Raw genomic sequence first — 10,257 nt, 5'->3', positions numbered from 1 at the left:
AAAAACATCATTCAAGAAAGAGAAAGATGAGAGTACAAACAATGCAAAAAATGATGAAATGAAATGGGAAAAAAATATATGAATACATGTCAATTCTTCTTATTCTGCTCTGAGCATCTTCTCCTTTTTTTACTTTAAGAAAATCTCGTTATTAACCTTCATTGTTCTTCCCTTTGCCATATATAGTTCTCCTTGTGATTGCCCTTTCCTCATGAGCATAGAATATTAATTAATACTTTTCTCAACACCTAGGGAGGTCACTTGGAGGTGGTAATAGAGATTCATTTGGTCCTTTACCATTGTCCACAACAAATGCCATCTTCAGTCCCCATGTTGTATGAATTTCCAAATGGCAATGCATAAACCATACCCCTAACAAAACAGAATACCATATATCATTATATACATAAAAAGAAAAAAATGTGACTTCCAAATCATTTTATCTTTGTACAATGTTTTAGCATAAGATTTTTAAACCTCGAATACATTGAATTGGTAGCTTTACCTGGATTATCAGCCCTGAATCTAATAGCAGTCCATCCCCCAGCTGGGACACCAATTGTATTTCTCTCCACAGGATCAACAAGGTTAAATTTTTTGGTGTCATTTATGGGATTGAAATTCCCTTGTCCCTTACCAACTACAAAGAAATTGAAGCCATGAAGATGAATAGGATGGTTCTCAGGTGCTATCATTCCAGTATCTTGCAAGACTAATTGAACTGTAGAGTTGTAAGCAAGTCTATAGAGTCTTGTCCCTCTCATGGTCATGAAATTTGGTGGTTGTGTCCCTGTGAAGTTATAGACTATAGGAGGATTTCCAGGAAAATCATATGTGAAAACTCCCTTAATGTTGAAGAAATGTGCTTGAAGAAGAGAAATTTTAGGCATCACAAAGGTGACATTGTTGATATCTGCTACTACCCGACTTCCATTCACACAAGTAGCACAAGGGTTGATACCAAGACTAACAGTGAAGAGCAAGTTATGGTCAATCTTTAATGGGACTCTTGCAGGGTACTTTTTGGAGTTTAAGCTTCTAAGGGAGTTTGTAAAACTAGTAGCAAGTAAAGTAGCATTTTTAGGAGGCACTGAAGTGGGGGTGGTGATAGTGGAACCAAGGGTGCCTGAATAGTGTAAAGTGGCAGTGGCAGTGTTGTTGTCAACTGCAATAGGAGCATCCATGAAAGGAGATGCTGCAACCAAGTATTTGCCAGTTGCATGTTCAGTTGTTAGAAGCACATTTGTGGTTTGGCCAGGTGCTATAACAATGGTATCAGTTTTGAAAGGTTTTGTGTAGGTGGCATCAACCTCAACAACAATGAGTTTATGGTTAGCAATCTTAAAGAAGAGCTCTTCATTGAGTGCAGCGTTTATGATTCTTAGCAAGTAGGTGTTTCCTGATTGAACTTTGAATGTGAATCCTCCTGAACTTGAAAAATACTAATTAGTTTCATGTTTGGAGTTATTAATTGAAAACTAAACTTTTCCATTTTATTTTAATTTTAATTTTTAATTACCAAGTACAACTTGTTAATTTCAAGATTTGAGTCACATTGGCTTAGTCTAATTACATTAAAAGTTATAAAGCTTAGTTCTTGGGTTCACCTTGTGAAGCACAACCTTGAACAGGTCCTGGGTGACCATTGATTGTGTGGGCATCTGAGACATTAGGGGCCAACCCAGATTTCAAAGCTTCATTTATTATAGCCTCAGTATCTGATTTCCACCATTCACCTGAACCAAATTGAAATATTATTATTTGACTAATTAAGGTTCAAAGGAAAACATTTATTATAGCCCTTTTTTTCTCTAATTTATGACCATACAACCAAAAGAGTAAAATATTTAATATCATAAGAAAAAGGTAGTTGAACTAGAACTTACTCAATATGATAACTTGTTCCATACGGGGTTTGGGAAAAGGGTAAGGAACTCCAAGCTTAGGCAAGATGACCAATGCACCATGGACAGTGGCCCTAAGCCAGAGGATATGTGCATGCCACCAAAGTGTGCCTCTCTGGCCTGTAAGGGTGAAGTTGTACATATAAACCTGGCCCGGTTGAATTGGACATTGGGTTATGTATGCTGGCCCATCGGCCCAGCCCGTTCGCAGTTGTCTAACCCCATGCCTATTCAATTTTAATTCATTAATAATTTTTACGAAAAAGAAAAATAAGAAAAAAATTTGAGATTAGAATGATGAGAAACTCTAGCACACTCACCAGTGGATGCTAACATTGTATTTGACATGGTTGACCACCTTAACAAGAACAGCGTCATCTTCCCTAGCATAGATGGTAGGACCTGGAAACTTTCCATTTATGGTGACAATGGGCTTGTTTGAACACAATCTTGTGGCATTCTTCAGCACCACCTGTACAGAACTTCAACCAATTAATAATAGTCACCTTGTCTAGAAGAAAAATGTGTAACTACGTACATCAAATGATGGTAGATTAGTTGATAATACGAAACTAAGTAAGTAGGAGTGAGATCATGTGTTCGATTTTCCTTAGTATCACCTTTAGAAGGGATTAAAACTTTAATCTTTGAACCCATCACAAATTGGATTAGTGACAAAATGATGAACTAATTGAAATATTTAAAAAATTAAAAAATAAAATTGTAACTACAACGTCTACCGAATTTAAGTGCCTTCCCTTGCTCAACAATTCAACACCCACCTTGCTGTTTGGTGTGTCTGTATATATATATATATTGTTAAGCTCTCGTGGCTTATTCATCCTGCTTGTGTCAACTACGAAAAATGTACTACTTCTGAATTTTTTTAACCAAAATATGCATCAAACATAAATATTATAGTAAATGGTTTTTAATTACTTGAAGTCAAATCATATACCTACCTATCATCGAATTTTTAATATATTGTCTATTGACGAGAAAAAAATAATCCTATATATACAATTCGTCTCTTTGTGGGTTTTTCACTTCAATCGAAGAATCCTGGGAACTAGAGAAAGTTGTGTCACCGAACTTTTTGTCCAGAGAAATTCATGAATCAGAAACTGGCCTTGATTGGGTTATGGGAAAGTTAATGTAAGAACAAAAGATGCAATCATTGACATGGATATTTGCTGGGGGTCATTTTTGGCTAGCTATTTATCACATTTGATGGACATTCATAAGATAATTAAGTTTTCATTGGGTCAATCTCAAGAAGAATTATGAGATGAGAAGTTTGAGTAGAAGTCTTTAATTATTATTTTTTCTTTTTTATAAATGAATTTTTATTTTAATTAAGATAACAACAATAACAAAAAAGGACAAACATTATTTGTAACTCATGGAAGATCAAATTAATTAAAATTTCTCACAAGAGCTGTTATATAATTATATTCTTCAATAAATTAAGAACAACTCCTCTAGCCGGTAGCAGACAAATATATAACTGATGCAAACAGTAATTGATTATTAAAGATCAATTCTTAGTTGTTATTTCATGATACTAATCCTTAGCTTGCACATTATTACATCTTCAACATTTGGTGCACTAAGAGCTGGCTTGCAAAAAATATTGAATTTAGGCTACTGAACCTCATTTCATATATATACTAGCCAGATTTAGTCAGAATCTACTTACCCGACTTCAAAATTCAAAAAGATAATGCTATGGCATACTCTTGCATTTGAAGGCTTGAGCTTTTTCATTGTTAAAACATGTCGTGCTTCATTATTTTAAAATTTCAGGACATGAAAAACAAGGGAGCTAGAGAGAATGAAATTTACGAATGCACCCTTTTTAAAGAAACAATTAGATTCACGAGAACATTTTCGGTGCATCCTTCGGTGCACCCGTCGTAGGTGCACCTTCTATTCAAAAAATGACATATGAATAATTTTTTCTTTCTTTTTTCCGTACAACTTATACCTCATCTCTCCACTTTTTATTGGCTCATCGCACTGAATGAATGGTAAGACAGATGTATCTTAAAAAATGTCTAGATTCAAGAGAGAGATGCAATGAAATAATAAAATAAAATGTATACTATGTTCATTTTGATTTCATTTCATTTCCTCTTTCACCACTTATTTTCCAATGTAAATTTAGCAAACTTCATTGCATATATAAGCTTTGCATGAATAAAGTAATAAAAAGCAAATAATGCACCTACATTGAACTTGTAGTGGCGAACCATGGCTTCAACATATAGTGGAAGCAAGCATGCTGCTAGAAATAGTATGATTCGAATCCCCATAGCTGCCATGGCCACCCCTTTGAGTTCTCTATGGTTATTCTCAACACAGATGCTGCTAGTAACTCTCTTGAATGCAATGCAAGATTGAGCAACAAGGGCATCCTTATAAAGAGTTACTCTTTGCTGCAATGTCCCTGTTAATTAGTTGGTTGAAGGAATAATTAAGATGTAAGGTCTATGTTAGAAAGTACAAATAACTCAAAATAAAGAGGGAAAACTAAAAAACTGTTCACAAATTTTGTTATTTTTCTTGTATATTACATAAAGTAGTTGTTGTTGTTGAATTACATAAAAGTAGTTATCCATCAACCAGGACAACTTTTGAAGCTAAGCTAGTTAAGTTTCTGGGATGATGTCTATTTTCTTTTCCTTTCTAATGCACTAAGTGATCAATTCAGAAGCTGGTTTTGGTCCATCCAGATGGAGTAAAGTACAACGATTCTCAACTAACATATACCAATTGATGAAATGGACGTGTACAGTTTTCTACCTGATTCATGACATGGAACACATTAAGAATATAGCCCCTTAAATATACATACTGTAACTTTTAGTTTGTGTAGGGAAATTGTGGCAATTGGTTGTTAGAAACCTAATATACCGCAAAATAACCACCTTTTGAAAATTAATCTCATACATGGTTATGGTGAGTGGTAAATTGACAAAGTTCATTTGTAATTTGGTTCTCCTTCGATTTGGCAACTGTCTACCTTTTTTTTTTCACTAAACAAAAAGTGTTCATTTATTGAAGAATATCGGTTCATTTTCTGTAATAAAAAAAATAAACCGATTTTTTCAAATATAATTTCTAATTATTTCTGTTGCAAAAAATTTATATATATATATATATATATATATATATATATATATATATATATATATATATATAGGGATAGTTTATTCTACCTATTTTTTATCTGTCTACCTTTATTTACCACTCTCCAACACCATTAGATCAGAATCTAAAGAGAAGAGAGAAAGATAAATGTTAATTAAAATTCTAATCTAATAGTCTTTTAAAGTGGTAGACAAAGGTAAGCAGAAACTGAACAAAGGTAGGAAGAAAAAAAGTAGGTAGAATAACTTATCCCATATATATATATATATATATATATATATATATATATATGAGGAAGGATTTTTTTACAATTTTCTTTTACAAATTACACTAAGTCTGACCGCTCATATACTCCCGATTGAAATATAACCGATAAGACAGACATAGTATAATTTATAAACAAAAAAGTTTATAATATATTAGGTTTCTAACAACCAATTGCCACAATTTCCATGTTACAAACTAAAAGCCACAATTTCCATATTCTTAATGTGTTCCATGTCATGAATCAGGTAGAAAACTGTACACGTCCATTTCATCAATTGGTATATGTTAGTTGGGAATCGTTGTACTTTACTCCATCTGGATGGACCAAAACCAGCTTCGAATTGATCATATATATATATATATATATATATATATATATATATATATATAGGGGAGGGATCTTTTGACTCTAAAGTAAGACTTACAATTTTTACTCCTCATCTCAACCGTTGATTTCCGTCCATCCAACGGTTATCTATAACAATTAATTAATTAATTATTTCAAATAAATAATAACTGTTAGATGGACGGAAATCAACGGTTGAGATAGAGAGTAAGAGTTATAAGTCTTACTCTAGAGTCAAAAGATCCCTCCCCATATATATATATATATATATATATATATATGTATATATATATATATATATATATATATATATATATAGGGTTTGGTGTTTGTCATTTTAAATGACATAAGTTATGTTATTTTAGGAGAGAGATAGACACAAAAAAATAGAAATCATGGGAGAGAGAAAATGAGTGGCTTTTTTTAATTTAAAATTCAAATTTTCTGTGTCTGTATCTCTCTTAAAATGACATAACTTTCTGTCATTTAAAATGACAAACACTTTTCTCATATATATATATATATATATATATATATATATATATATATATATATATATATATATATATATATATATATATATATATATATATATATACATACGTGAAAGCATTAAATATGAAAAATCAGAATCATACAAAAGATAAAAGCATTAAATGTGAAGAATCATAACTATTCACCTATCATTATTGTACATAAAGCGGCTATAGAAATGATTTTACCTATATATATATATATATATACGTGAAAGCATTAAATATGAAAAATCAGAATCATACAAAAGATAAAAGCATTAAATGTGAAGAATCATAACTATTCACCTATCATTATTGTACATAAAGCGGCTATAGAAATGATTTTACCTCTATATATATATATATATATATATATATATATTTGGGAACATAATTATGCACAATTATTTTTATTTTTATTTTGCATAAGAATTATGCACATTCTTAACTATTACAAATGTGAGTGCTACATATTTAATTCCTGAGCACTTGTTTAAAGAAGCATTGATTAATTATTGTCATTATAAACTTAAGCTATATATTAAGATGAAATTCATATTTTTGAAGCACTCAACTAAATTTGAACAATAGAAGCTAGCGAAAAATTTAGTGAAAGTGGGTGAGCCAATTTAAAATAATAACTCTTGCAATTAAAAAAAAAATTTAAAAAGGTTGTATATGTGAAGCTTATATATTTAACCACTCAACAAATTTGAACAATTGAAGCGAGCGAAAAATTTAATGAAAGTATGTGAGCAAGTTAAAATAATAAATCTTGCAATTAATAGAAAGAATTAAAATAAATTGTATATGGGGGGGGGGGGGGGGGGGAATATGATTAGGGGTTTAAAAAAAGAAAATAGAAGATATTTTAAGATTTTTATATTATTAGAATAAAGTAAATTTTTTAAAGGGAAAAATTCATTTTCACCCATAGTGGTTTTGTGAGTTATCATTTGATCTCCCGTGGTTTTAAACTTATCACTTGGACCCATTGTGTTGAAATAATTTATCATTTAACTCCCAGTGGTTTCAAATTTTCACTTAGACCCTTGTGATTACAAAATTTTTCACTTAGACCTCTTGTGGCTAAAAAATAAAATAAATAAAATAAATTTTCTCTCTTTTTTATTTTATATCATCATCTAATGCATTTAGACTTTAAAAAATATTTCAAGTTATTTATTCTGAAATTAATTTATAAATTATCTTAATTTTTTTTATTTTAAAAATATATTTGAAATTAAAAATATTATTTAAGATAAATTAAATATGTCTTATCAACTTAAATAATGTTATAACAATATCGGGTAAAAATAGATAAAATAGTAAATAAAATAATATTTAATTTGAATTTATTTTCTTGATAAGAATAAGTGATTTTTTATTTTGTATATTTATTTTTTAAACCTTAAATTCCCTGGGTGAGTATATAAAATAAAAAAGAGGTGTTCTAAAAAAAAAAAAGGAAAAATTTATTTTAAGTATTTATTTTCAAAATTTTATTTTTGTAACCACAAATGGTCTAAATGAAAATATTTGTAACCATAAGGGGTCTAAGTGAAAATTTGAAGTCACATGTGGTTAAATGATAAATTATTTAAGCACAATAAGTCTAAGTGATAAGTTTAAAATCACAGGGTCAAATGATATATCACAAAACCACAATGTGTGAAAATGAAGTTTTCCCTTTTTTAAAATATCCTTTATTTTTTTACATATCTCAAAAGAGCATTATTTTAGAGTTACAGGAGATTTGAGAGAGAGAGTAGATTTTTTTTGAAACTTCGACCTTTCACTATATAAAAGAAGGGAAAACATTTTTCTATGTCGTAGAAGAGTTGTTTTCTCTTATTAGTGACATTTCGATTTTCGTGCAATATTTTTTTTACTTTTTTAATTTTTAATAGATGTGAGCCCTACACAAGATGTGTCTACAATATGGAAAAAAAAATTCCTATGACATGAGAAAATCGAAACTCATAAAAAAAAGAGTTCATATTCCTAATTACTCCTAATTACGTAATTACATTGGTAATAACAAAGGAATTTAATAATGGGCTCCTTCTTCCTTGGACCGGCCCAGTTATCACCCTTCTTTTACTTCTCCAAGTAAGTTGGCCTTCTTTTAATTTGATTGGGTTTCTTCTTATTGGACTGATCCGCAACATTGCCCACCCTATCGGAAACAACATTGCTTCTCCTTATGCGGTTGGAGACGTTGGGAGCCCTGCAAGCATAATTGACACACGTGACACGTCAATTAATGTTTATAAAACAGTTCCTTGTAATCGAAACAGAGTTATAATATTTAATATCGTCGACGTTGATAACTCCCAAACAAACAATATGTAACCTTTATAATTTTTAATATGTAATTAAGATAATTCAATGTTATTATTTATGTTATTGTAACTTATTATGCATTATGGTAGAGGATCTATAACAGAGATCACATATAGATCTTGTATAGTGAGAATGATAATAGAATGGAAAAAATTATCTGTGCTCTTTTCTTTCTTCTATTTCTATCTCTATAATTCTTCTAATTTTTTATTATTTTACAATACGCTATCAGAGCACGATAGACTCTACGTGATATAATAGTTCTTCTAGTTTTTTATTGTCCTATTACTGCTTGTATGTTGACCTTCAGATTGCATTTTATAGGATTATATGATCGACAAATTTACATAATACTATTTACAAAAAAAAAAAATTACATAATACTATGAAAATAAATTGCAGTAATGTCTCGTACTCGTGAATTCATTATTATATATATATATATATATATATATATATATATATATATATATAGAGGATCCTTTGACATCGGTGTCAAATTTAAAAATTTGACACATCATCTGAGAGCCATTAGATAAAAAAAGATCAATGGTATCACATGCTTACAAATCAGAGTCATTGATTTTTTTTTTATCTAACGGCTATCAGATGAAGTGTTAAATTTTAAATTTGACACTGATGTCGAAGGATCATGCTTATATATATATATATATATATATATATATATATATATATATATATAGGCTTATCATTTCTTAAGCTGCCGGAGATAGTATTATCTCCAGCTACTAAATTATAACCGTACAAAGATGGACCAACGGTGATAAAGGAAGAGAGAGAAAAAGGGAATCATAACCATTCAAAGGTAAATCAATAAATATAACGAAATATGTTATCAAAAAAAAAATATAACGAAATAAATAATCAAAACGACGTAATTTTGGAGTGACCGGAGATAAATTTATTTCAAGCAGAAATGTTTTTCCATATATATATATATATATATATATATACCATTATTAGATTTAGCATTTACTTTGTAAATTAGTTGATAAACAAAAGAAAACTTAGTGAGATATTTTTCATTAATTATTTGGCAATTTGCAGTTCCCTAATTCTTGGGAACTCAAATTGTGGACCACGTTTTGAAACCATTTTTTTTATGTTAATGTTCGCTTCAGGAAATTAGTATCCAAATGTCTTATTTTGATCAACAAATTTTTGTGATATTTTCATGAATGCATGCTTATCTTGTATGGCATAAAAAAAGTAATTAAATAAATAAAAATAAAAATAAAAACCTATTCTGAAGATGACAATTTTATTTGTGCATTAGAATATGTGTAATTAATTTTTCTTTTTATATTAATTTTGTGTTAAAGGAAAGCAAATTACAAATCATTTTCCATCAATCAAATTTAATTTTATTTTTGGAATGAATGAGAAATCATTGGAGCAATTAATGCATTCAAATGAAAGGTTATGAGTTTAACCGTTTTATTTTGTGTATAATATATTTTATTTCTATCTATTCAGCAGTATTCTTTTAATTGAATGCAAATAAAGAGTAATTGATGATATGCAAATAACAGTTACAATTATTTTATATATGATTAAAAGAGAAAGATATTGTGACAACCAAGTTGTGTTACTACCAAGTGACTACCAATTAATCTCACCGTTAGATCGATTATCTTGATCCAATGGTTATATTTATTTTCATCTTTGTATGGTCATAATTTTCCAAATTTAATACTTTATATTT

At 29.5% G+C, this 10,257-nt stretch overlaps 1 protein-coding gene across 2 annotated transcripts; it reads right to left on the bottom strand.

Moving 5' to 3' along the window:
• Window positions 1-241: 241 nt before the first annotated feature.
• On the bottom strand, window positions 242-4,228 carry LOC133316285 (laccase-4-like). 2 transcript variants are annotated; one of them, XM_061518021.1, is made up of 6 exons: window positions 4,136-4,228; window positions 2,225-2,376; window positions 1,887-2,131; window positions 1,608-1,736; window positions 506-1,426; window positions 242-372 (listed from the first exon to the last, which is right to left on the bottom strand). In XM_061518021.1, the coding sequence occupies exons 1-6, from the start codon at window positions 4,226-4,228 to the stop codon at window positions 242-244; spliced, it is 1,671 nt and encodes a 556-aa protein (XP_061374005.1). The 2 variants fall into 2 exon arrangements, with proteins under 2 accessions (XP_061374005.1, XP_061374004.1); XM_061518020.1 differs by having other exon boundaries at window positions 506-1,423.
• Between the last annotated feature and the right edge of the window lie 6,029 nt (window positions 4,229-10,257).

The sequence above is a fragment of the Gastrolobium bilobum genome, unplaced genomic scaffold, assembly GCF_033153095.1.
Source record: "Gastrolobium bilobum isolate Gb01-03AN ecotype WA unplaced genomic scaffold, APGP_CSIRO_Gbil_v1 utg6012, whole genome shotgun sequence".
Lineage (NCBI taxonomy): Eukaryota > Viridiplantae > Streptophyta > Magnoliopsida > Fabales > Fabaceae > Gastrolobium > Gastrolobium bilobum.
The sequence above is the reverse complement of the archived record's forward strand: the minus strand, read 5'-3'. Positions and strand labels throughout refer to the sequence as shown.